The following is a 27,761-nucleotide window of genomic DNA, read 5'->3' as shown; positions in this document are numbered from 1 at the left end:
GCACTTGGATTGTAGATCCTTGATTCCCTCAAGTTAGTTGGGCTGAGGTCTCTGAAAGTTTGTCAGTCTGACATTATTTATAAAAAATGTTTTTAAAAAGGGAGGAAGGGAAGTGCATATGAGAATGATTAGCTACTGCACAGCTATTTTTAAATAGTTTAGTCACAAGGGAAAGAAATTTGGCATTTATAGATAAGAAAACAAGCTTTCAATTTTGAGTCCCCCTTTCCAAGTGCTGGTTTGAGATTAATTTGATAGGGTTAAGGTATGGGTTTTGCATTTTATAAATAATCTCCTAGATATTAGTGAAAAATACAAAGCTTATAGATATTAAAGTTTGATGCTGTTCTTATTGTATGTTTTTCTTGAATAGGTATTGAGAAATGGAAGCCCTTACCAGCCCAATTGTATGTTTTTCTTGAATAGGTATTGATAAATGGAAGCGCTTACCAGCCCAGCTTTGCCAGCCCTAATAAGAAGCATGCTAAAGCCACAGCAGCTACTGTGGTTCTTCAAGCAATGGGCCTTGTACCAAAGGACCTCATGGCTAATGCCACTTGCTTCAGGAGTGCCTCACGTAGATAGAGATTGAGGTTTTATATTAATCATTTCAGATAATTTTACTCTGCATCAGAAATGTATTTCTTCTTTAATGTTGTAAATAATTTGGCAACTTAGACATTGTGTAAAAAGCAATCTGTACAAACATCTCCAAGCTTTGGTTTTGTACCATGAAAATTGTATTTAACCATACAGGGTTTTGGTATGTTTATATTGTTTACCTTAGTGATGTATTTGTTTAAGTGGCTTAACATCAAAACAATTGTTTGAAGGCATCAGTAATCCTAAATGTGGAATGTTAAATAACGCTTTTATACTGTATTTTGTACTATGATGTAATTCTTTCCCCTTATGGCTAGGCTGCTGTAACACTTGCCTATAATCAGTGAAGGGCTGTGCACCTTAAGACTATTTCATGAAGGTTCTGCTGGACAGATATTGGGCCAGTGTTATTGGATAATCGGAGTTCTGTTCCACAGGGCTAATGCTACCATTTTTCCCTTTAAATTTTATTAGGGTTTAACAAATATGGTATGCTGTGTTACAGTCAGCTTTATGTCCTATGTTCTAAAATAAAGGATTAAGCCAGACTGATGCCATAAGAAGAAAGAAGTCCAAAATGAAGACCCACTAGAATTCCAATGCAGACGCCAAGAGAATTTAATGGCATTGAGTTGTGATGTAGTTTTACTTTAATGTGCATTTTGAATTTCAGCTACAACTAGGTAGACTCAAGATGATAATGCAAATGCTGTAACCAACTTATCTAATAAAATCAGCACCAGGCCACTATTTTGTTGACTGCAAAAAAAGTTCATGTTAATTTAGGGTCTAATAGAAGATTTCATTTCATATGTGCATTATAGTGGTACTCATATGCTGTCTTTAAACTTTATTTTACAAAATGCTTAAGGCCCAAATACAAACTTCTGGAATAAATGTGGTGTTTTTCTTAATTCTTTCAGCTGCAATAACAGATTACACAATCACTGAAAAGAAACTTTATTTAAAAAAAAAAGTACACATTAACCATACTTTACATAAACTACATTATATTAAATGCTACTTTAACTACACAAGCAGATATTTTGGCATAAACTATAGAAAATACCTACTTAAATTTTCTAGGGTAAAAATAACAATGTAGGAATCATTAGTATTGTTAATAAAAACAGTTTATAAAATCATTTTGGGTATCCACAATCCTCATCAAAATCCATTATGAGGTAGTTTCTCAGAATGTCATTACATCACAGTACACTTTCCACCTACATCTTATTATGACTAAACAAAACGTTTTACATCTGAATGTATCATCAGACTGTGAAGTGTCTATTGCATTTGTTCTATAAGTGTTATATACTTGTTCTTTCTTATAAACCCTGAGATAAGCTCGTTCAAACAAAGAAGTGTCTTAAGATTGCTTAATTTTGGGATGGTGTTTCTTAAAGTCAGTAATTAACCTTGTTCCACTTGTTTCAAGACCTCCAATAACAAGTGTGGTTTTTCATTTCCATGAATCGTAAAGATGATTTTCCTAGTACTGGTAACTGGGTAAGTTGACTTAGAGTTTTAAGATGCAATCCACAATTAGCAAGCTCCTTTTCGAGGAATTCCTGTAAAAATTCACAAGCTTATTCAAAACAAAACAAAACATTTGCTTAGGCTACTACAAAAATTTTAAATTATGAACTCTACTACTAATGCCACAATCACATATTTAGAATAGCATAAATAATCAAAAGGTCAAGGGTTTCATAATAGATTTTTTTTTTTTTTAGTGAGGCAATTGGGGTTAAGTGACTTGCCCATGGTCACACAACTAGTAAGTGTTAAGTGTCTGAGGCCGGATTTGAACTCAGGTACTCCTGACTCCAAGGCCAGTGCTCTATCCACTGCGCCACCTAGCTGCCCCCCATAATAGATTTAAAGGATTTGTGAATGCCACACTATGTCAGTGCCTGAAAAGCTCAAAAGAAATAATACTCAAAAATTGCATCTTTTTGGAAGCAAGTATTCTTTGAACCATTAAAGACTATTCTAGTCCAGACATTTTGAAGGTATAGGATATTCCTTTAAAATTCAATTTAAAATAATTCTGGGAATCCAAGTGGTTAAAGCAACAAGAAAAAAAAAAACATTCAGCTAAAGTCAATGTATGGACAAACAGGCATTGGTTTTTAACATTTGTTATACTTTTCCAAAAAAGAGACAAGGAACAATTACTAGGTGACTAAATTGAAGGATATTAGTCACAGATAGGCATTCTTTCACATTACTCAATTACCCAAGCCAGCTTCATAATTTCACTTTGCAACTTTTTTCAGTTTGGAATAACTGAGTTTCTTAATAATCAAAGAGTCAGGGGCAGCTAGGTGGCACAGTGGATAGAGCACCGGCCCTGGAGTCTGGAGGACCTGAGTTCAAATCTAGCCTCAGACACTTAACAATAGCTCTGTGACCCTGGGCAAGTCAACTCCAATTGCCTCACCAAAAAATAAAATAATAATAATCAAAGAGTCTACTTGCCTTATTTGATATTTTTTCTACTTGAGTACATGTGTTAAATATAGATGTTGGTTCATGAGTATATAATCCTGCAGAAAAAGATCCTTTTTGTGCAGATTTGAGCAGCATAGTCAAAGAATGCAGAGAATGAGGCATGATAGGACCTGTAATCTCCAAACTAAATTGATCTTTGTAACCAGAATAAACGGGTGTCTTTACATTTACTGTTCGTGCCTGGGTAGAAGTTGAAAAAAAGGAAAATGATGACAGTTGTTAAACAATTCAAGATAGTACCTTTACTCTTTTAATGTTCCTCCAATACCAAAGAGGAGAAAGCAAGTATAGTTCCTGTGTTTTACCAAACACTGATTTAAGTAAAATTTCTGCATCTTTTAAACGCCCCCTTCCCTACCTCCCACCACAGATGGAATGAAGCCAAAGATTCAGTTTTTTGTCTTCTCATAAGTTTCTACAAAGTTTTTTAAACTAAACTTCACAGATAAGAAATGAAGTGGAAAAATGAAATTAATTTTCCTAAAGTGACTGACAATGTGGTGAAGCCCCCTCTCTAAGTTAAGAGTATTTGACAAGAGTTTTCAACCCTCTTCAGAACAGGATTTATACAAAGTATTTTTGTTGCAAAATTCTCAAAACCCTAAGACTATGAAAACCCCAAGACTACAAAACCCCCAAAAGCAAAGGACTATAATAACAGAAAACGTAATACTTTCAGTTCTGCCAACATATAGGTATGGGTTAGTAAAGGGTTTTTTTGTTTTTTGTTTTTTTACCTTGAGCATTTGCATTGTGGCACCTCGGAAAGCTATTGGGGACAACAGTGTTGGTGGAAGTCCTGCCTGAGGACCTGAGGTAGCAACTAAACTCTTGCAATTTATCAAGAAGTTTAGCAATGTAAAGGTGTTGACTCCTTTTACCAGTACAATAGATTCTGGCCTATGATCCATTTGCACTTCATTTTTCTCTTTACGACTAATGTTACCAGTCAAGGAAATTGTTAAAATATGTAAACATCAATGCAAAGAATCCAGTTCTGAACCACTGACTTCACTCTTCCAATAGGAATAAAGGTCTGCTTAATTCATAGGCTGCTTAATATTCTACCACTATCAGGCACTACTACATAGGCATTGGGGATGTAAAGACAACTGGTGGAAAGAGGAGACATGCAACCAATGAACTTATTAAGCTTCTAGTACATGCCAGACAAAATTATTAGGCTCTACGGAAACATGGAAGAAGAATGGAACAAAGCAATAATGGAGATAATTGGGAAGGTGGTGCTTGAAGGAAGCATGGAATTCTGAGATGGATGAGTAAAGAACATAATCCAGGCACGGGACAGCCTGTAGAGAGACGAGAGATGCAGTCATCTATTAGAACATCAAATATGCCAGTTTGGCTATGTGTCTGTAAATGGGCACTAATGTAGAGAAAGGTAGGCTTGGAGGCAGGTTTTGCAGATGTTCAAATGATTTTTTTTTAACCTTAGAAGCAATGGGAACTTTTGAAAAGCAGGAAAATAGCATGAATCTAGGAACATAAATTTTAATTTTAGTGGTATAGTGGATTAGAAGAAAAGACTGCATGAAGACTACTGAGCCTATTAAAATAGTACAAACTTGAGTTGATGAAAGACTGAACTAGTGTGACTGGTCTTTAGTGGAGAAAGGGAAAGGGTGAAAGAGACACTGTGGAGGAATAATTAACAAGCTTTGAGAACTGATTGCATATGGAGACTCCAAGTTTGGAAAGCTAGGTGGCTAGGACAGTGGTGTCCTTACTTGCTAAATTTGAGATACTTCTAAGACATCCAGTTCAAAAATGTCCAATGCTGATGAGGGACTGTAATTCAGAAGGGAACTTTGGTTCCCTTTGGCTGGATATATCGATCTGAAAGTCATCTACATTAGAGAGGATAATTAACTCCCTGGGTACAAAGGGACCCCTGAGAGGGAAAAGATAAAAAGCTTTTGTGTACAGCCAGTTAAGGGAAATGTACAAATGGGAATGAAGAGAATGAAATAAAAGAATAGCTAGAAGATTAAAAAAAAAGGGAAATGTTATGAAAACCCAGAAAGAGGAGAGAATAAGTAAAAAGATACCGTACTCGGTAGTATTAAATGCTGCACACAAGAGGGAGATTAACAAAGGAACATCAAATTTAACTATTAAGAAATTACTGACAACCTTGAAGAAAGCAGTTTCAGTTTAGCAATGAAATAAAAAACCAAATCATAAAGGTTTAGGGAGAGAAGTACATGAAATAAGGCAGACATTTCGAGGAATCTGGTTGTGAAAGAGAATGATATGGTAGGGTATAGTTTTTCTTTATGATACCTAGGAATGTTTATAGAGCTAAAGGAAGGAGTCAGCATTAAGAAGGAGATGATTCAGGGGAAGCAGTGGAAATCTGTGGGGAGATGGGAGTAGACAGGATCAAGGATGCAAGCAGAGTTGTCACCTTGACAAGAGCATGGTGGAATGATTACCACGAGCTTTTGAGAACAGAGTAGGGGAAAAGAACAAGCTTTGTGAAAGTGTAGCAGGCACTGTACCACAAATAACAAATATTTCACTTGTGGGAGATAAGGGCTATTTATTATCCCCACACTTTACAGTTGAGGGAGAGGTTAAACAATTTGCCCAGGGTCCCACAGCTTTAAGTGTCAACTTTGAAATCTGAAATCAGGTTTTCCTAACTTCAGGTCCAGCCCTCTATACATGAAACTCACAGAATACCTTTATTTTTTTTCAGTAAAGTAATCCCCTCACAAAGTGTCCATGTTCATTTGTAGTTTCTTTTGTCAAAACCTTATGTCGAAGTAGTTATGAATACCTTTTAAAAAGTTCTAGATATCTGAAATATGAAAAATTCAATCACTTAAATGAAACCCCCCTCCAAAACTATAAAATTCAACTTTGATTAAAAGAAAATAAAAACTTTAAAAAGTTACTTGCTCCATGATCCCATAAAGTTTTCTCTGTCCTTTGTGCTTTATAGTTAAAACCTGTTGCTCTAATTTTGCTTTCTTTGATCTCCATCATACATAACCTTTTCTCTTAATATACTTGCTTATATCTCCAACTCCACACACATACATATCGTTATATAATAGCCTTTGTTATTTTGTACCAAATTAATAAACTTGGAAACTATTCATTTTTTTTTTCAGGGCAATGAGGGTTAAGTGACTTGCCCAGGGTCACACAGCTAAGTGTTAAGTGTCTGAGGCCAAATTTGAACTCAGGTCCTCCTGAATCCAGGGCTGGTGCTCTATCCACTGCTCCACCTAGCTGCCCCCGAAATATTCATTTTTGTTATAATACTGATGACCTAATTATGCTTAGTAAATATCCCTTCAATTGTTCAGTTCTTATTAAAATTGTTTTGCTGTCTTTTTTTTTTTTTTGCGGGCAATGATGGTTAAGTGACTTGCCCAGGGTCACACAGCTAGTGATGTCTACTTAGGTTTCAAGTGTAACTTCTTAATTTAATGTGAAAGTGCTTCCTACATTGAAACTACCATTATTTACCATCTCTCCAGATTTTTTATATAAAAAGGCAAAAATCTTTTCCCTTAATTTATATTTACTCAATTTTTTGGTTGACCCTCCTGGATCTTATAGATCACCTGCATACAGTTTGTGCCTATATACCCAAGAAGATCAAAGACTAAAAGATCTCACATATAATAAAATATTAACAACATCACTTTTTGTGAGAGCAAAAAAGCAGAAACAAAGTGGGTGCTTACTGGTTGGGGGAACTGCTGAATAAATTGTGATATATGCATACGCAGCAGTGCTATTATGCTAAGGAAAATAACGAAGAGAAACCGGGGAAGATTTGTAAGAATGGATGAAGTGGACAGAATGATTTATAGAATGGTTACAATAATATAAATGAAAACCACACTAAAATGTGATTGAATTAATATTACCTATGATTACAATGACTCCTTTTCTGTCGTAGTGGAATATGGAGTCAATTACTTGGTTGGTTGATTTTTCTTACCTCTTCTTCTATTAGCTCCAGAGATTTACAGAAACGTTTCTTCAACACTCCTCAAGTCACTTCTCTTTTTGGGAAAAGTTGGCATAATTACCAACTTTAAAATTTACCTCTCTATGTCTTCATTCAAGACTGTGAGCTTTGGGTAGCTAGGTGGTGCAATGGATAGAGCACTGGCCCTGAATTCAGGAGGACCCGAGTTCAAATCCGGCCTCAGACACTTGACACTTACTAGCTGCGTGAACCTGGGCAAGTCACTTAACCCTCACTGCCCCACCAAAAAACAAAAACAAAAACAAGACTGTGAGCTTTTTCAGTATACATTTAATTGCTACAGTATTTGGCATACAATTTTAAAGATGGGTTCAAATCCTGAACCAGAGAGATACTTATAGCTGTGTGCCCTTGGGTAAGCCATTTAATCTTAGTCTCAGTTTCCTCTGTAAAACAGACAATAGCACCTGCCTCTCAAAGAGTTGTTTTTCGGGTCAAATAAGATATATGAAATAATTTGGGTACCTCAGAACCCTAAATTCAAATTCCTTATCTTTCTCAGTGCTTTCAGGATGCCATTACCACTCCAGATTTGCTTAAGTTAATTATATTATAATAAATTCTTGTTTTTTTTTCTATCATAAGTATTTCCTGAAGATAACATGATTATGCTATTAATGTTGTATCCATTCTTTATAAGAAGCTAACACATGTTAAATTTAACTTTAGTTCTGCAACTCTTTGTTAAATTCTTTGTTTCCCAAAGGGGAACATAAAGTTTCCTACTTTATAGTTTCAATTACCAAGCCATACTTAATTAAGAGTAACTATGGTATAGTCAATAAGTCACTAAGATCTAGGCTCATATTCTGCTTCTGACAGAGTAGTTATGAGTTCCTTGGAAGCAGGTATTGTTTCACTCTTGGTAGTTGCATCCCCAGCACATTAGGTACTTAATTAATGTTTACTGATTGAAGTGTCCATAGGCAAGTCACTTAATCTAAAACTATAACATACAGACAAGCTGGCTATCTACATTTGGAATAATTCACACTAATGAAATCAGAAGTTTACACCCTACGAATCCTAACCACACTCAGAACCCTAAACATTTTCTAATATATTAAAATAAATAAATAAATATCCCTAATATTCAAGCCCTTTCATCACTCGTGTCAAGACAGGATCTTTATTAAAGCCTTTAACATTTTTCACTCATTTTTCTTCATGGATGTCAGTGCAAAGATAAAAATATCCAACCAGAGGAGAAAGATAATGATACAATTTGGGCATGAAATAAAAATAGAAAGTGGATGAAAACATACCAACATAGATGAGCACCATTTCCTAAGCAAGATTAGCTGGTGAAAATCAACTGCCACAATGGAAGGATCAAGAGGCTAGAATTCCATTTAGATAACACTTAAGCTCCTTGACAAATGAGTACATATGGAAGCCCAAGACAATAATACCAGCTTAGAATCTAAAATAACTTGTGTAATCTTACAGGCAGAGGCAACTAGCTGTCACAGTAGATAGAGTGCCTGCCCTGGAGTCAAGAGAAGCTGGGTTCAGGGATGGCTAGGTGGTGCAGTGAATAAAGCACTGGCCCTGGATTCAGGAGTACCTGAGTTCAAATCTGGCCTCAGACACTTGACACTTACTAGCTCTGTGATCCTGGACAAGTCACTTAACCCTGATACCCTCAGTTTCCTCATCTGCAAAATTAGCTGCAGAAGGAAATGGCAAACCATTACAATATCTTTGCCGAGAAAACCCCCAAATGGGGTCACCAAGAGTGAGACATGATAGTACAACAACAAACAACAAATTTTTACAGGTGGAAGTTTATCACATAATATAAAAGTGAAAAATGATAGAAAGAAAAAAAAATTTATAAAATCTTTATGTGCCACTAAAGCCGGATCATCCCAAGGGCATTTGGAACAAGAAGTCTTTGAAAAAGATGAATCAAGACTTCTGTTACAAACTAATTTCTGCAACAATGACAGGGAGCCACCACATCTGAATCTATTATATTTCATGATCAGCATGATAAAATAGAAATGGTACCAGGTATGGTCAATGTTTTCATTCAATAATGTAATCACTTATTATAACAGTTATTACTTCATGGTGGTAAAAGAAAAAACACATTATTCATATAATGATTTCTCACAAAAACCTTGCTATGTAACTAACAAGTAGTTAATATCAAAAAGTATCTATAGTTCTATGTACTTTATTTATTTTTTTTAGTGAGGCAATTGGGGTTAAGTGACTTGCCCAGGGTCACACAGCTAGAAAGTGTTAAGTGTCTGAGGCCGGATTTGAACTCAGGTACTCCTGACTCCAGGGCCAGTGCTCTATCCACTGTGCCATCTAGCTGCCCCTGTTTCTTCTAATTTTGCTTGGAATCTGACTATAGTATAAAAAGATCATGTTTTTATTTTACATACTTCATGTTTCAACTTCCTTGGGTCAGTTCCTTATGCAAAACATAAGAATCTTGCATGGGTCAAATAGTTCTTGAAAGGATGGCAAGCTATTACCAATGATAGCAAGGAATACTCCAAATCACTAATTATGAGAAATGCAAATCAAAACAACCTGACACCCAGCAAACTGACAAAGATGATAAAAGATAACAATAAATTTTGGAGGGGTTGTGGCAAGACCAGGACACCTAATTTTCATTTCAGAGTGCAAAAAAATTGTTACAGTTAAACACTGTAATGTTTTTGTCCATTTCCATTCCATAAGCATCCAACTTTATATTTTTTAGTTATCAAAAAGAGTGCTGTTATGAATATTCTGAAAAATTGTGGACAGTTGTTTCTGTCTTTGACTTCTTTGGAGGTATGCATCTGAGAATGGCTTGGTCAAAGTATGGAATATTCACTGCATTTTCTAAGGGATATTCTGAATGGTTATACTACACCGTGCACCTTCATCAATAGGGTATTTGTTCAGGTTTCCAAACTGTCCCTCCAGGAGACAGCTAGGTGGCATAGTGGATAAAGCACCGGCCCTGGATTCAGGAGGACCTGAGTTCAAATGTGACCTCAAACACTTGAACCTTACTAGTTGTGTGACCCTGGGCAAGTCACTTAACCCTCATTGCCTGCCCCCTCCCCCCCATTTGTCCCTCCAACAAAAGACAGGAACATACAGTTTTTGTGTGAGCTAAAAAGTCAGTTGTTTAATTTTTTATTTCTCTTAATTTTATTGATTTAGAGTATGTTTTTATCTGGTCATTTGTAAAGTTTTTTGCCTTTTACAAAAAACCAAATTATTATCTTTTAGCTTCCCGGTTATTTTCTAACTGTTCCTCCTCCCCTACCCTTTTTCTACCATCCTATCTTGAATATTGGGCTATTTTCCATTTCCATTCTAGAGTTTTCTCATCAAATTTTTAGCATTCAGTTCTTTTAAAGGTCCTGGTGATTTCTGGGGGTCCAATTTTAGTTCATCCTGAAATTTTTTCAGTGACCCTGTTGTTCAATGAACTGTTCTTTCTGTTATTTCATTTCCCACAAAACTTTAAAGTAATTTTGAGGGAATAGCTCAAGGACCCAGGCTTTCTTCAAAACCCTAAAAGCTGTTATTCTCCTTGAGAAAAGTCTTCATAGAGTTCATTATAACTACAATACCTTGCTAGAAAATATCTTTTTTTTTTTTTGGGGGGGGGGCAGGGCAATGAGGCTTAAGTGACCTGCCCAGGGTCACACAGCTAGTAAGTGTCAAGTGTCTGAGGCCACATTTGAACTCAGGTCCTCCTGAATCCAGGGCCGGTGCTTTATCTACTGCGCCACCTAGCTGCCCTTTGCTAGAAAATATCTTAACTTTTGGCTTTACTACTTCTCTAGTTATAAATCATTTGCACTAGAAATTAAAAAGGACCAAAACCTAAACACTGTCTTTGTCAATTTAATTTAATTAGACATTTATTTAGTCCAAGGTTCAATAAAGTAAGCAATTTTTCATGGAAATGAATAGGTTTTAAAAGCATTATATTGGGGGCAGCTAGGTGGTACAGTGGATGAAGCACCAGCCTTGGAGTCAGGAGGACCTAAGTCCAGATCTGGTACCAGACACTTGATACTAGCTGTGTGACCCTGGGCAAGTCACTTAACCCTCATTGCCCCCCCCCCCAAGCATTATATTTATACTAAAATAAAACTTCATTGAAGTTAATTAATTTCTGTACTGAATGGGGGAAAAAAAAGTAAGTACCCATCACACGAAAAGCAGCAATTTAAAGGATACAGCTTGAGGGAGAGGTCTGGTTTTTTTATCTTATCCTGTACACCCATCTCTTCCAGCCAGGAAAAACTTTCCTCTTCATCCTCATCACTAAAAAGTTGTTCCCTAGGAATATATCATATTTAATTTTAGGTTCTGGTATTATACAACTCACAAAATTATAACATTGGGTTTATGATTTATGAAAATTATTTTAATTACATACTCTTCTGGTTCTGTCTTATGCTCACACTGTTCTACATGTAAACTTGTCTCAGATACTTTTTGTTTCCGTTGGCCATTTTCTTTTATTAACGGCAAAGAAAATTCAATACCTGGGCAAGAAAAGCAAGAGTAACAATCAAATTTTATTTCATTTGATTTTTAGAAATCTATGTTGCCTTTGTTCTACTTTAAGGAAACCCCAAACACTTTACATTTCTACAGTAGTGTGTTGCAATGACTTGTATTACTATAAAATTCACCTTCCGCAAGCTATCATAGATTATTATGCATTTTACAGAAAGCCTGGGAAGGTTGAGCAGATAATCTTAAAGGTTATAATAGAAACAACAATCTAAAAAATTAGAAAAGATAAAAAGCCCTTCTAGAAATATGGCAAATACAGGAAAACATCTATACAAAGTGAGATACTACTATATGGTGCTTCTGAACCTAATAAAAAAGGGTACATTTACCTTCATTTTTCATAGCTTCTCTTAAACCTCTGGTTGTCGGTGACAAGACAGCTGTAATTACATCATTTCCTGCTAGCCCTGCTGCACGAAACAGCACAGTAAATTGATAGGAACAAACATAGAAATAGGGACAAAGTTTTGTCTTCAGTAGATTATACAGAGAAGTGAAGCTGATGGACCTATGAATTAAAGAAACAACTTTTACTATGAAATTTTAAAATCACAAAACCCCCAATGTTTATTTTAAACCATTTAATTAAAAACTTTTAAAAAAAAATCAAAGCTTGTGAGCTTTTGCAATCCACCTTTTCAGGATTACCAAAAATGATTACACATTCTTCTGTTTGAATTACTACAATGAAAGTCAATCCCCACTTAAAGTACCTGAGTTCAATTAACATATATTAGACAAAGGCAGAGGAGAAGGTTTGAAACAGCTTCTGATATAAAAGAGGTACCTAAAGAAAAGCCATAGTATTTTAGAACTAGGAGGGATCTTATGAGATCTTCTAGTAGAAGTGATTTTACAAGTGAGAAAATGGAAGCCTGGATATGTCTGGTTACTTAATGAGACATAAAATCACCTCTGGGATGGAACCATCAGTTTTAAAAATATTTCCTAGATAATCCGTTTATCTATGAATCATGCTAATGGGGAGTATAGGGAAGAAGTGATTACATGATGCCAAGTTAGTTAAAGAAAGCTACTCTGTCATGTGATGAAAGGAGTACCTAGCCAATCCCCTCAGATTTTAGTTTGTAGTGCTAACACATTTAAAGCCAATCATTTCACTTTATAAATGGTATTTACTATTATGAAGTCCAGCTTCCTCATTTTTCATATAAAGAAATAAAGGTCCAGGGGGATTAAGTGACTTGTTCAAGGTCACAAAGTAGAAGCTCAAGGGAGTAAACAGAGGCAGTATTGGAATCCAGGCCCTCTGACTTTAGGTCCAGTAGTTTTTGTCCCCTATGTTTGGCTTTTGCTCAAACTAAGTGTTAAATAAATATTAACTAAAATGAATTCAGGGTCATTTAAGATCTGGTTGAATATGAGTTCCTTGAGACAGCAAAGCATAGTGGAGTCCTGGATGTGAGGACTTGGGTTCAAATCCTATTCTGACAATTATTAGCTATTTGATTACAAGCAACTCACTTCATCATTGAGCTTTAGTTTTGTTATCTATAATATGGTAAGAATAATACCTATATCTATGTCACATAGGCTTAAATGAGCTAATAAGTGAAAATAAGTCAAAACATAAGTGAAAAACAATTTTCAAACCTTAAAATACTGTAACGGGGAAGCTAGGTGGCACAGTGTATAAAGCATTCAGGAGGACCTGAGTTCAAATCCGGTCTCAGACACTTGACACTTATTAGCTGTGTGACCCTGGGCAAGTCACTTAACCCTCATTGCCCCACAAAAAAAAAAATACTGTAACAATTTCAGAGATTACAGTTATCATTATTATTTAAATTAACCAAGGGGGCAGCTAGGTGGCGCAGTGGATAAAGCAAAGCCTTGGATTCAGGAGGACCTGAGTTCAAATCCAGCCTCAGACACTTGACAATTAACTAGCTGTGTGACCCTGGGCAAGTCACTTAACCCTCAGTACCCTGCCCCCCCCCCCAATTTAACCAAAAGAATCCATAATGTTTGCAGTAACTCTTAACTATGAATAAGGCAATTTGGTTATTATATATTTCCATGTACTAAATACAAGAGAATAAGAAAAAAAATTAATGATTTAATTTAGAAATTATTTCACTAATCTTACCATTCGCTCATTAAAAGTTGTTGTAGTCCCTCATCATTTGACCACGGGCTTGTTTTTCCAGCTATTTTTCTGTCAGCCCCAATACGTGGAAAAAGTTGTAACCATGGCAGGGAGGGATGAAGCCAATAAATAAGGCTCTGCTGGAATGCACAACGAAGTTCAGGGGAGAGTCTTGGGTCCTAAAATACATAAGGATTGGAGCTTGTCTCTTAAAATGTGGTGGAAAGTAAAAAATTTTCAACTCCTTTAGTTACATGGGTTTCACAAAAGGGACATTTTCAAACTACACAATTCAATACTTGTCCTCCTGACAAAGATGATGATTTTACCAAGAATATTTTTTCATTTGTGTAAGAGTTCCTGGTGATAAACTTCCTCTACTAATGCAAGACTGGCACCTTTTAAAAAATTTATCCTCTTAGAGAGTTATCTGTGGTAACAGGAGCTTATATGACTTGCCAAGGGCCACAAAGTCAGGATGCCAGAGGCAGGACTTGAATGAAGCAGTTCTTGATCTTGAAGCCATTCTTCTCCAATCACTACACCATAATGCCCCATTTTCCTATTTATAGAAAAGCTTTACTAATTTAGAATTTGTGGATGATTATGCAAGGGATAAGCTTCAGTTTAGCTTTATTTAAGCAAACCTTTCCTATTTAATGTGACCTAATACTGAGAAAATAACAGGAATTATTTTAAATTGTACATAAACAGTTTTTAAATTCCCTTGGTGTTCCCCATTTACTTAAAGGATAATTGATGTACTAATAAGAATCCAGTGCAGTCCAATATATTTCATATTTTGGCATACTACAATTATAGTGTGATAAATCATTTCATTGACTTTCTTTGGATTTGATTTGGATCCTGGAGTTACCTTTTATTTATTTGCTCAAAATTTTCTTTGAAGATCTCTAATTTTTGCCATTCAACACTTATTTGCTAATTCTCTAAATCATAATCTCTTAATCATTTAATGGTTAATTCCAAAGTTAAAAAAAAAGTGACTGGCTGAAATATGTGGGAAACTAAAGAACTCTCAATTCTTCATTTTAAGAACAGGGAGATGATAACTATGGAAGAAAAATAAGTAGCACATTACTGAGACAGCTCAAAGAACTATATATATGGACATAATATTGACTCATTTTTTCAAAATTAAGTACCTGTATATTCTCAGGCAGATGAACTTCTGTTGCCCTGCAGTGTTGGACAAAGCCTTGAGCTTCTTCCTGAGCTTTCAAATGATCAGCCCAGGTAAAAGATTGGGAAGAGGTAAAAAGGAGTCGAGTTTTAATACTCCAATCCACAGGAAACTCAACACTTTCTGAGTATGGAATATCATATTTGGAGTGCTGTTGATGAGTCTTTCAAAAATAAAGAAGACAGGAATTAGAACAAGAAAAATATCTTCAATCTAAAGATTTTATTAGCTAATTTCAAAATTACACACAATATACTATTTAAAGTCTTTTATTAATCAACTGCTATTCCTATTAAATGCCAAATAAGTGCCCCGCAAATACCCCTATTATGGTACTTCTTGATCTTGAAACCAAAGCCAAACACATGTGAAGGTAAAATGAATAGATACCTCTACAGAGTGATCCACAGAGAATCAACAAACTAAAAATATCTACTACTTCCATTTCTTTTTTATGTGTTGGGGGGCATTAGTCACACCTCTGTATGATATAACAGAAAGGCATAGGAAGAATGGAAAGACTAGAAAGTACTGTGTTCAGGACTGTTAAAAGAGACATATTATGGGAAAACTTACATGAGATGATAAGAGTAAAATAAGCAGAATCTAGGAAGTTGATACACACAATGACAATACTACAGATGCAGCTAAATATGATGTAAAGACAATGACATTAGGAGGGAGTGAATGAGAGTCATCTTGTGCAAATGGAGAGGTGAAAGGTCAAGTTTGGGTGACAGAGATCCAGCACAGATGGAATGTAATGTTCAAGAAAAGAAGTAATGAGAAAAAAAGTTAATTTATAGAATTACCATCTGGTTGTAACCAGATGTTCTATTCTAGAGGCAATAGGGTATCACTGAAGGTTTCTGAGCAGGTGAGTGACATGATCAGACCCTACCCTTGACAGGTGTGCAAAGTATGGATTATAGGGAAAAGAAAATTACAGATCTGTCAAAACAAAAATGCTATTAAGAGACAAGTTATTTAGGTGTATGGCAAAACATTTACTGCCACTTCATAACAATTTAGTAATCATTACCACAGACAATTGTTTAATTGTTGTTCTTTCGGAAAATTCTTCTTTCCAGGTCACATTATTTTCTTGAAGAATATCTAAAAACTGAGAAGAAAAAAGTTTTGATGTATTACTTAAACTTAAGTTAACAACTTAAGGCTTAAATTCCCCCAAGTATCTATCCCCTTTACTATTATTATTTAATCCAACTGCAAATGATCTATTTATACCAAAAGACAAAGTTGTTTACTTGAATTTCAACAGGCACACATAGCAAAGCAGTCCATTCCAAAAAGATCCAGAAAGCATACTCATGCTTATATACAAGAGTGGGTTTGAATTTGACGAGGCCAGTTTCTTTAGCCCCATCTAACTATCTCCAGGCTAGTCAGCAGTTTGGTACTGGGAGGTGTTGGCAAAAAATCTGGGGATTAACAAAGTCGTAAATTAGTAATTGTTTGTCAGAGACAAATCTTATGTAGTTTAGTTGTCCTGGTTTGGCTGATGCATATAAAATAATACCCTTGCTCCCATCTTTTATCACCATCAGCATTTCATAGATGGCTAACTCCGACTGGCCATGTTGTCTAGTCCCCAAAATATCGATCATAAATTACCCGGCATAAAGCATGTTTTACTCATCCCTGATAATTCACGAACATAAGCATCAATAGGGTCTTAGTAGATTAGACCTTCCCGGGATAATCACCCATTCGTGGGGACGGAGGAGCGTGAAAAGAGGTTTCATTAATACTCCTGTGCTTACATCACGGTAACAGTATCCATCCAAAACAATGTAAAATATGCCCAAGAAAAATATGCGTTTGCGCGGCAGCGTGGCTCGGTGACCCTGGGCAAGTTAAGTTTCACTGTCAGTAAAATGGCCCGGTGTGCCTCTGGCGGGGTGGGACTGGGGTGCCGACGGGAAGAGGGGACCCCTTTCTAGATCCAAATCAATGATCCCATGACTCTGCTCAGGATCACCTTCCCAGAACCAGGCCTGGCTAATGAGCCGGGGGGGGGGGGGGGGGAGGAAGGGGGGGGGGGGGGGCGTGAGAGGACGCGGAGGGCCGGTCGCCTCAGAGGAGACAGCGGGCGAAGAAGGGTCACTCACTGGCTCCCCCGTGTCCGGCACGGGAATGGCCGGCGGCCATGTAGGGTCGGTAACGGGCCCGGGCCCCAGGGCCGGCCGCGGGCTATTGTCCAAGCGAGCAAAGGGGTTTCTCCGAAGAGAAGCCGCGGCGGTACCTCCGCTCCTGCTTCCCGAGGCGGGGAAAGGGCGAAGGCGGAGGCCGGCTGCCAGTGCGGCGCGGCGGGGCCCGAGCTCGGCCGGACCCGCCGGGCAGACAGCGGCTCCTGTTTCAGTGTCCGCAGGGTTTCGGGCTCGTTTCCGCCGGAGTCGCAGTGTCTCTGCAGGCTTCTTGAAGGTGGGCGAGTAGCCGGGCACTGTCACCGACATGGCGGCGAACTTCAGAATCTCCCGCGCCCGCTCCGACTCCACCCGGCCTCCCGAGCCAGCGAGGGCGGGAAAGTGCGCCGGCGCAAGACTGACAGCGAGGCGCGCGCCAACCCCCCCCCCATTCGTTCCCGCGAGAACTTTTAAGGACTACGGACGTTCACGGGCTTGGGTGCTTGGCCTGCGCACCGACACTCTAGGCACGGAATCCAAACTAGATCCACTCAGTTTTAGGGCATAAACCTTAAGGCCAGCCAGTCACCCCTATTGTTCACTCCTGTTCGTGTAAGACATTTAATCCGGATCCAAGGCCCTCCCGTTGGTACCAGCAGGGGCTCTCATTTCCACCCCTCACCCCGAAACCGTCGGGGTCTGTTCCCCCTCAGCCACATCTGCATATTTAAGGGGGCTGAGAAGCAAGATGTGCAGAATAAAATCTCCAGGCGGCTACCAGTCTGCTATGGCAGAGAAGCGCTTGGTAAGGGCTCAGTGATAACTATCCCAGCCCAATACCGGCGTTTGCACACAGAGCAACTCAGCTGGGAGGCCCAGGTCAGGAGGAAAAGGAAGGAGGAGCATTTGGAAGAGCCGAGCGGTTCCTGCCGTTTTTCCCTCCCACCCCCCAGAACTGAGAAAATATCGCGAAGTAGTATTTATAAAGTAGCTAGCAAGTCGTTAACATGACTAGCTATTGAATATGTGCATAAAAGAAAGTGTTGAGAGGGGCACAGAGAAAGGGACCCAAAGAGCGAATGTAGAAAAATGAAAACACAGGCCCATTAATATAGCAGCTTTTCTCTAAGGCAGTTTTCTTGGTAATGATTTTTTGTTTGTTTGTTTGTTTTTAGTGAGGCTATATTGGGGTTAAGTGACTTGCCCAGGGTCACACAGCTAGTAAGTGTTAAGTGTCTGAGGCCGAATTTGAACTCCTGACTCCAAGGCCAGTGCTCTATCCACTGCGCCACCTAGCTGCCCCCTTGATAATGATTTTAAAAGTACTTAATCGTTTGATGTACACTGACAAAATACGAAACCAAAAACAGCTTTCAAAATATCCCTTCCAAAATACATTGCGGCTGGAAAAGATGTCTTTAAAATGTTAAATAACCATCTAAAAATGTGTAGAAGGTTTGCACAATAATTTACTTTTCAAATACATCATATAGCTTTGAGCTTCTTGTCTTGGCAGGAAATTGTGCTTCAAAACTGGATAACTTGTTTTTTTCTTGCTTGATTTTTCTGAACAATTTCCATGGAAACTTTGGCATCATATGGTGGAACAGGTTCATCCAAAAGTGGTCTAAAGAAGAATGAATTCATTAGAAGTGCCTGGTTTAAGTACAAAGATAAAGACAGGGTGACGGTCTAATACTAATATTTTAACCCATGATTTTAAGACGCACAGCCAAACTTGGCCTTACCTAAGTTTCATGGGGGCAAAAATTCTATTTCTAGATGTTGTTAAGACAAGGTTCAAATCTAGAGAGGGCAAAAGCCCTTTAGTTCATCTGCTCTTTTGCCGATAAAAAAAAAATTCTTCAAAACTGGGTGATGTTCCTACCCCACTTAGCCTTACCCAGCTCTTTTTTTTTTTTTTTCAAGCTGTAGTAGGAGGGAAGACAGCAAGATAGAGAAGGTAAATGGGTAAGAGCCAGGGAACATGCTCTCCTCTCAAGGTACAATTTTCAAGTTTCCATTTTCCAAGTTTCACTACTTCCCCCCACTCTAATATCCTGACACTGGACCAGCTAACTGACAACCTGGAGGAATCTTGGGCAAGACTACAGGCCACTAGAACACACTGTTTTAAAGAATAAAAAACAATATTTACCGAATGAACTGTTTAGCTTAGGTAGCAATAATTTCAGTTTTAAACCCCAAAATATCCTTTGAAAATTTAAGATGATTAAAAAGGCAATCATCTCAAGAATGGAAGTATTCAAAGGTTTTATTTGTACATCTTACCTGAAAATACCAGTTGATAGCTTCTCCATTACATCTTTTAAGATGCGTACCTGAAAGGTCTGTTAAGTTAGCAATATGCAAATGATGGGCAGGATATTAGAAGAAACCATTCAATAATTAAAAGGTAACAGATGCTTGACTTGTCTTTTTAGCTTTGTTCTCAATCTTTTTTTAAAATCTTTGAACAACTTTAAAAGAATATTTTTGTCAAATAACAAGCATTTACTTTTTTAAAATTTACATTCCCTTACCCCTAAGTGGGAAAAAAGGAAAGAAAAACAAAACCATTGTACCAAATATGCATAGTCAAGCAAAACAAATTCTCACACTGGTCAAGTTAAAAAACGTGTCTCTCAAGAACTGATAGTATCTGAAAACAGATGGAAACAATACTTTCACGTATTAATAAAGGAATGAAAATTCTTTTGATTTAAGAAAAGCATCATGGGGGGCAGCTAGGTAGCACAGTGGATAAAGCACTGGCCTTGGATTAAGGAGGATTTGGGTTCAAATCCAGCCTTAGACACTTGATACTTAACTAGCTGTGTGACCCTGGGCAAGTCACTTAACCCTCATTGCCCTGCCGCCCCCAACCCCCCCAAAAAGAAAAGAAAAGCATAGTGACATAGTAGACTCAGAATCAATAGATCTGAGTTTGAATCATTGGTGCTGATAATCAATAATTTTATATCAGTTTGGGCAATTCACAAACTTTTTGAACAATAGTTTCCTTATTTGTAATAATAATAATACTTTTATTATCTACCTATAAGAATTATAAGGAAGAAAATGCTCTGTAAATTGTAAAATGTTAAAATAATGGGAAAATGTATATTAAGGCTGATATGAGAAAAAATAATCCATTTGTTAATTGGCATAAGGACCCAGTTCATAGAAAGACAAAAGCGTGAATTACATTTTTTAAAAAGCACTTAAAAAGATTAGAAACTTGAGCAACTGTATGAGAAAAACCCAACAAAGCTGACTCTAGTGAACATCAATAAGTTTTTACCACTCTATTTTCTCTTTTAATCAATAATGTGCAAATAATTTTTATATTTTTACAAAGTTCAATCAGTTTATAAAGATTTTCATTTTCTGTTTTGTTCACTTGGTATTGTCATTTTTAGTTTTCATGTCTAAATAATATAGGCTATGTAAATTGTCATTTTAATAGCAATATTTCATCTGATAATTATACTATTACTTAGCTATTCTGTTGTTGGTCATTTGTGTTGAAAATAAAAATTCTGAAGAGTTGAAAAGGTGAGCTCAAAAACAGTTAAATTAATAAAAGTTTATTTTCTGAACTCAGTGAAGCTACTTTAAAATTAATTTCATTTTACAAAATCACACAAGAGTCTGTTATATCAACAAAGGTAGATTTTCAGGGGCAGCCAGATGGCTCACTTGGATAAAACACTGGCCCTGGATTCAGGAGGACCTGAGTTCAAATCCAGCCTCAGAAATTTGACCCTTACTAGGTGTGTGACCCTGAGCAAGTCACTTAACCCTCATTGCCCCGACCCCCCAAAAAACACACAAAAAACCAAAGGTAGTAGGTTTTCTTTGGTTAATTTTTCTAAGATTCTTTCTATATAAAAATATTTAAAATTGACTTCAATTTTTAAAAGTTGTTAAATCAACTTTTCATTGTACTTAGGTAGTTAGGTTGGGTTATAAATGAATACATATAGTCTTTTTCATATTTCAAGAATATATAATATTTCACTGGCTTCATTGATTTCATTCATTTTCCTGCTCAATGAACTCTATTGGTTCTCTATTTCCTTTATGTTTTAATAAAAACTCTTTTGGATGGCATTCTAAGTTATCTCTGTAGGCTCACTATACTTTATTCCCTTTTAGCTGCTCTTAGGTCCACCCAAACTGTCCTTGTTCATCCTATCTGACATTTTATTACCCATCTTGCCTGCATACAGGCTGTCCCCCAGGTTTGGAGTCCCTAACTTCCTTCAAAATTCAGTTCAAATGCTACCTCTATGTGAGGCCTTTCCTGACCTCTCTCCTCAACTTCTAGTGCTGTGCCCTATTCCCTAATTTTGTATATATTTATATGTATAATACATGGTGTGTCCCACTATAGAAATTAAGGTACCTGAGGGACGAACATCATAATAGGCAATGGTCTCAGTGCCTTTTATGTATTTGGAAATGTTGAATGGACATAAATTTGGTCCATAGAAACAATGCTATGAGTGGGCAATAGGGCAAATAAGATTACAGTCTAATCTGGTTATAATGTATCAATGACACTCTAGGGACAAAGGTTGGGGCAAAATTGCATGTGATATGCCCATACTGTTAAGAATATCAGTTTTCGGGGCAGCTAGAGGGCGCAGTGGATAAAGCACTGGCCCTGGATTCAGGAGTACCTGAGTTCAAATCCGGCCTTAGACACTTAACACTTACTAGCTGTGTGACCCTGGGCAAGTCACTTAACCCCCATTGCCTCACCAAAAAAAAAAAAAAAAAGAGTATCAGTTTTCTTCTCAAAATGCAGCTTTCCCAAAAGATTTCAAGGTAGAGTCTCAATTCACTAAAAAAGGATATAAAGATACTTTCCTTGTTGCACATTTGACAAATTCCAAACTTCATCATTGAGGAAAGAAACTGTGGCTCCCTTAAGGAAAAGGCAGTGGCTGTCTGGAGGATCCAACTTTAATAAAATGTAGAAATATCAATTAAATCATTCTGAGTTGATGATCAATGGAAAGTTAATTTCTCGATCAAGTGTATTCAAATTTGCATGTTTGTATTTGTGACAGTCATAAAACAATGTCCCTGTCAAAGGCAACTGACATGTGCTGATTGATAATAGAATACAGAAGAGGAAAAAAAAAGTTTGTATATGTCTATGTGTGTATGCATGCATGCATATATGTATGTATGTGTATGTATCCCCCCCATGCCATTAAACCTAAGAATATAAAATATAAAATAATTTGCTGTCTCCTACATTAGAGACAGCTAGGTGCCTCCATATATACAGAACTAGGCCTGGAGTCAGGAAAACCTGAGTTCAAATCTGGCCTCAGACACTCACTAGATGTATGACCCTGGGCAATTCACTTAACTTCTGTGTGCCTTAATCCATTGGAAAAGGAAATGGCAGCCCACTCCAATATCTTTGCCATATGGAGTCACAAAGAATTGGACATTACTGAACAACATCAGAATGGCATAACATTACAAAAAGGCTACTAACAATCCACTGACAAAATTTTATTAGCTTATAGGAATAGTTTCAAAGATCAACCTGCTCAGTGTGAAAGACTAGTATAAACATGTATAAAACATTTGTTAATTGTATCACTCCTATAAAAAATGTTTTGTTTTAATTATATTCCTATTTAAACCTACGTTTGTTAGTACATATACATACACATATACACATATAAAAGCTCCGTTAATTTTATTTGCATTAGGGATTGGTTATAATTGAATGGATTCAAATAAAGTTTACCTGTGTACTGCATAAAGATTAAGTTAAGTATCAATAAGATAGTATATATAAGGTTTCCTGGAGAAAATGTCTAAATTACTTTGAAGAACAAACTATTTTTAAGAAACTTCAATTCCTTCAGAAGTCAATATTTATAAATCATGGATGTGCTAATTGCAAATCATTCTTATCCAATTATTTAAAAATTTTTACTAGGCAACACTGTAACATTTTGTTTCATCCTGGGTACCAAAAATAGTTGAAAGTGATAAAACTACATTTCTTTTAAAAATGTAGAATTTAGACTTTTAAAGAAACATAATTACTAAGACTTCTCAATTAGTTTGAACTTCTCAGGATATTGCTCTATACTAATTAAATCACCCTGATAAAGATACTGTTTGTGATATTTATTACCTGAAGATTTTCTTCTGTGGTTACCCAGTGGCCTCCAACACCAAGAAGTGTGATGATATCATGCTTGTGTGGTAGTAGCTGTAATTTTAAAGCAGGCTCATCATCTTTACTAAACAATCTCACTTACAAGGGAATAGGAAAAGAAAAAAAAATTTAATATTTATTTGTACATAATCATTTATTTCTCAAAAAATTGCTTTATTCCTTATCATTGACCTATGTTTTAAAAACACAGGAATAATGAAGATTTTCAATTCAGAAAAAGACATAATACATTTTATGTTCTGAAACCTTAAAATTAATTTTTCTATATAAACACTGGGCATTAAAGTTGTAAATCGAATAATTGTAAATATAAATGAACTTAAATGTGAAAATCTATACACATTTGAAAAGTAGGCCAAGCTTAATGACAAATGGCTTTAAAAAGTCAGTTAAAAAATAAAAGCTGTATTTTAAAATACTGAACTCATATTCTATTATAGCAGTGGTATTAAACTTATATAGAAACTGGACCACTAAACTGTACATAAGGATCTTTGTGGGCCATGTGTTAACTTAATTTTAAAATGTAATGTTAACTATCTTTAATTACATTTCTATTCATTTTGTTCAATATATCCCAATTACATATTTGGTTTGGTGCAGTCTGTGTTTGAAACTACATACGTTTACAGCAATCATACCAAAACAGAATCTTATATTTTAAAGGGAACTTAGAACTTCCAATTCAATTTCCTTTTCTGAAATGGTCATTTAAGTTTCCAAATGAATGAATTCTTTTTCATTAACTTGATTAGGAGACAAATATATACATATACTTCAAATTTTAAAAATGTTTTGTTATAGTTTCTGTAAAACGTGATAAATATTAACAAAAATGAAAGAAATTTCCCTAAGTTTTAAAATCATTGTATTCCTCATTCAATGATACCAAGAGTAACTTTTTAAGTTATGTGTAAAAATACTAAAATGCCCAACTAGCTGTTCTTTAGACAGAATATAATAGTTAAGATTATTTTTTCTATAGCAGCCACCAACTTAAATACCTACATGAAAGTAGTTGTCCAGTAAATATTTTCTGAATAAATGATTACTTGTTAAATCCAAATTAGTGAAAAGGAACAAACATAATCCTTGAGTCAAACACATATTTTCTTTGCAGAAAATTTGTAGCATGTAAGCTACATTATTATTGCAGGGATTACTTCATTTTTGTTTTTGTGCTTAACACATGTTTGCTAAATCCCTGTCATTCTGAGCCCACTCAAGTTCATGCTCCTTCCTTTATGACCCTCTGGCTAATTTCTAATGACTAACACCAGACTTGTGAGGGTATTTTTCTTTTTCTTTCTTTTTTTCTTTTTTTTTTGTGGGACAAGGAAGGTTAAGTGACTTGCCCAGGGTCACACAGCTAGTAAGTGTCAAGTGTTTGAGGCCAGATTTAAATTCAGGTCTTTCTGAATCCAGGGCTGGTGCTTTATCCACTGTGCCACCTGTCTGCCCCCAAGGGTAATTCTTGATGCTAATAAATATGCCAAAGAAATGGGGCCAGCTGTATTCCCCTACAACCTGGTATGTAAGGGGTGGGAGGAAAAAGTGTCCGATACCACAGTGATACAGTCTAACTAATAACTTGAGCTAGTGTCCATAAACCTGGGACAAATCTACTTATGGCCCTGTTTACAGTTTTTTTATAAATAGTAATCTTTTATTAGCTTTTTAAGAAATATTAATCTAGGGGCAGCTAGGTGGTACAGTGGATAGAGTACCAGCCCTGGAGTCAGGAGGAGCTGAGTTCAAATCTGAAATCAGACACTTAACACTTAGTAGCTGTGTGACCCCGGGCAAGTCACTTAACCCCAACTGCCTCACCTCCCCACCCCAAAATTAATCTATTTAAATACCAATTCCAGAGTAGTCATAATCTGAAATAAGAAAAAAACACCATGTAATTAATTTGTGAGATTCAAGTTTCTGTAACATATGCAGATGAAAGTAAGAACAGAAGTGTGTGTTGGAGCCAGCCTGAACTGGTTCACAAGAGCCCACTGTTCAGCTTTCAGTATGAGCATTAATAATGTGGGAATCAGAAAATGCTACACATCAGGGCCTTATTTGTTGTTTTGTTGATTGTTTAGATGTAGTGAAGTGGTGGAAAAAATGATAATAATGCAGATTAATTGTAAAAATTTGTTATGTATACAATTTTTACCCCTAAAGAGCCAGTTCTTAAGAGGTTACAAAGGAAACCTCAGTTTAAAGGAATGAATTTTTTGAATTGACAAAGAAGTTTAAGGAATGACTCCAATTAATGAATTTCTTAATTCATTATTTCTTGTTCTTGTACATTACCCTAAGAGCTCACATTTGATGATCACAGATATAATTTTTTAAAAGGGCATCTATGAAATTAAACCAACTGAAAAACTACAAGTGCTATTTATTTAGCATGTTTCTTCTTCAGTGATTACAAACCTCCAGCATCTAGGATAATATCGACTCCCATGCCACCTGTTTCTTCCAAACAGCTTTCAGCAACATCAACTTTTCCATTAGACACATCTATCACTCGAACTATAAAGGACAAAAAATTAGGCAATTACACAATATTCTCAATCAAAGCATACCTTAGATTGGGGTTGGAAGACTGTAAAAAAGCAAATAAAAATTCTGTCCTCCAAAATGTGTTAAGTGATAAATTAAAAAAGAAAAAAAATAATAAACCACAATTATAGTTTCAATCTGATACAATTTTAAGGAACCAGTTCAAGAAGGAAATGGTAAATTTGACAGAACTAATTCAAAAAATATAAACATAAAGGACCACATTCTCTCAGGTCCATATTGAACATGAATTATTCAAAATGATGGACCTGCTAACCTATCTAGAAATCTAAACTACACAAATATTTAATTCAATAGGATCACTTGATTTATATGAGGATGACTATGAAATTTCAATTTTGGCTTCAAGTTACAATTTTTTTTAGGTATAATGGATAGTTCTTACTCTTTTTTTTTTTTTTAAATATTTATTTTTGTGAGGCAATTGGGGTTAAGTGACTTACCCAGGGTCACACAGCTAGTAAGTGTTAAGTGTCTGAGGCCTGATTTGAACTCAGGTCCTCCTGACTCCAGGGCCAGTGCTCTATCCACTGCACCACCTAGCTGCCTCGATAGTTCTTACTCTTAATAGAACCACATAGATTTAGGCAGCAAAGTACTTACCAACCAAGGGTTGTTTTACTCCTTCTCAAACACAGGCATCCCCCAAAATGAGGATATAGAAAAAAAACACAATTATTTTAGCACTAGAATAGTAAAATGTAACCAAATCAAAACCAACAAATGATTATTCTTAGGTACTATATTAATCAGAGCTACAGAATTTTAAAAAATTTCCTATAACAGGACACAAAAAGGGTACCAATACTCTCTTACCCAAGATGGCAAAAAAGCCTTTTGATTTGTCTGAACACATGAAGAAATTATAATTCTCCTTATTTGAAGTTTATTGATACATTTTGTTTTTATATCACATTGTTTCTTTTTTTTTGGGGGGGGGCAGTGAGGGTTAAGGGACTTGCCTAGGGTCACACAGCTATTAAGTGTCAAGTGTCTGAGGCCAAATTTGAACTCGGGTTCTCCTGAATCCAGGGCTGGTGCTTTATCCACTGCACTGCCACCTGGCTGCCCCCTCACATTAAGTTTCAAATATATCCTTGCCTCCACTCATCATTCTTTCCTTTGTAACAAAGATTTTTACCTCCTAAAAAGTCATAATTCCACAAAACCAATGAACACATTGATTGTGTCTGACAGCATATGCAACACTGCCCACTCAAAGTCTCCCCACATTTTCCCCTGAGCCTCCCCAATGAAAGGAAGGAGGCAGAATAATGTATCACCTTTGGCAACAATCTCAATTATAAAATCAGCATCCCTTTCTATCTCTTCTGCATCATTTGACAATGAGGACCACTGTTTCCAACCAGATATTTCTTCCTGAGTTTTGGGTTTTGTTTTTTTTTTGACACTTCTTTCTCTTGGCTCTCCTTTTACTTGATCATCACCTCATCCCTAAATTGTGTTTATCCCAAGAGTGTCCTAAACCGTCTTCTATTTTTCCTCTACATACTACTCTTGGTGACCCTATTAGTTCTTTTCACTTCCAGATCGACATGTCCAGCCCTGTTGTCTTTCCTGACCTTCAAGTCCCACATTACCAATTACCTATAATTCAAAACAGATGTGCTATTATAGTCATCTCAAATTCAAAAGAGAACTCACTATCTTTTTCCTAAAATCCAACCCAAGGTTATGGCTAACCTTCCAGTTGCCTATGTTTGCAGCCTCAAAGTCACACTGGCCTGTATACCCTCCACTCCACATATTCACTCACCTGCCAGGTC

The 27,761-nt window shown here is 36.4% G+C and overlaps 3 protein-coding genes across 9 annotated transcripts in view; 1 reads left to right on the top strand and 2 right to left on the bottom strand.

Annotated features, from left to right (window-relative positions):
- The window catches only part of SON (SON DNA and RNA binding protein), a 34,914-nt gene extending 33,007 nt beyond the window's left edge, over window positions 1-1,907 (top strand). For 2 of the 5 annotated variants that reach the window (XM_043996351.1, XM_043996352.1), the window contains exon 12: window positions 374-571. In XM_043996351.1, the coding sequence (XP_043852286.1) occupies window positions 374-433 (60 nt within the window). In that variant the 3' untranslated portion in view covers window positions 434-571. Of the gene's footprint in view, window positions 1-373 lie in introns of all 5 variants that reach the window. The other 3 variants (XM_043996350.1, XM_043996348.1, XM_043996349.1) reach the window with 3 other exon arrangements.
- On the bottom strand, window positions 1,548-17,548 carry DONSON (DNA replication fork stabilization factor DONSON). The gene is made up of 10 exons (XM_043996361.1): window positions 17,157-17,548; window positions 16,067-16,147; window positions 14,987-15,187; window positions 13,821-13,999; window positions 12,040-12,218; window positions 11,568-11,676; window positions 11,366-11,467; window positions 3,861-4,059; window positions 3,091-3,303; window positions 1,548-2,177 (listed from the first exon to the last, which is right to left on the bottom strand). The coding sequence occupies exons 1-10, from the start codon at window positions 17,499-17,501 to the stop codon at window positions 2,040-2,042; spliced, it is 1,746 nt and encodes a 581-aa protein (XP_043852296.1). The 5' UTR covers window positions 17,502-17,548; the 3' UTR covers window positions 1,548-2,039.
- A 1,074-nt stretch (window positions 17,549-18,622) lies between these two features.
- Window positions 18,623-27,761, bottom strand: part of CRYZL1 (crystallin zeta like 1) — a 50,654-nt gene continuing 41,515 nt past the window's right edge. For 2 of the 3 annotated variants that reach the window (XM_043997290.1, XM_043997289.1), the window contains exons 9-14: window positions 26,578-26,598; window positions 25,825-25,923; window positions 23,347-23,468; window positions 22,038-22,143; window positions 19,464-19,509; window positions 18,623-18,798 (exon numbers count right to left, since the gene is read on the bottom strand). In XM_043997290.1, the coding sequence (XP_043853225.1) occupies window positions 18,699-18,798; window positions 19,464-19,509; window positions 22,038-22,143; window positions 23,347-23,468; window positions 25,825-25,923; window positions 26,578-26,598 (494 nt within the window). In that variant the 3' untranslated portion in view covers window positions 18,623-18,698. Of the gene's footprint in view, window positions 18,799-19,463; window positions 19,514-22,037; window positions 22,144-23,346; window positions 23,469-25,824; window positions 25,924-26,577; window positions 26,599-27,761 lie in introns of all 3 variants that reach the window. The other variant, XM_043997291.1, reaches the window with a different exon arrangement.

This window comes from Dromiciops gliroides, chromosome 3 (assembly GCF_019393635.1).
Source record: "Dromiciops gliroides isolate mDroGli1 chromosome 3, mDroGli1.pri, whole genome shotgun sequence".
Lineage (NCBI taxonomy): Eukaryota > Metazoa > Chordata > Mammalia > Microbiotheria > Microbiotheriidae > Dromiciops > Dromiciops gliroides.
This window is presented reverse-complemented; position numbering and strand designations above follow the sequence as displayed.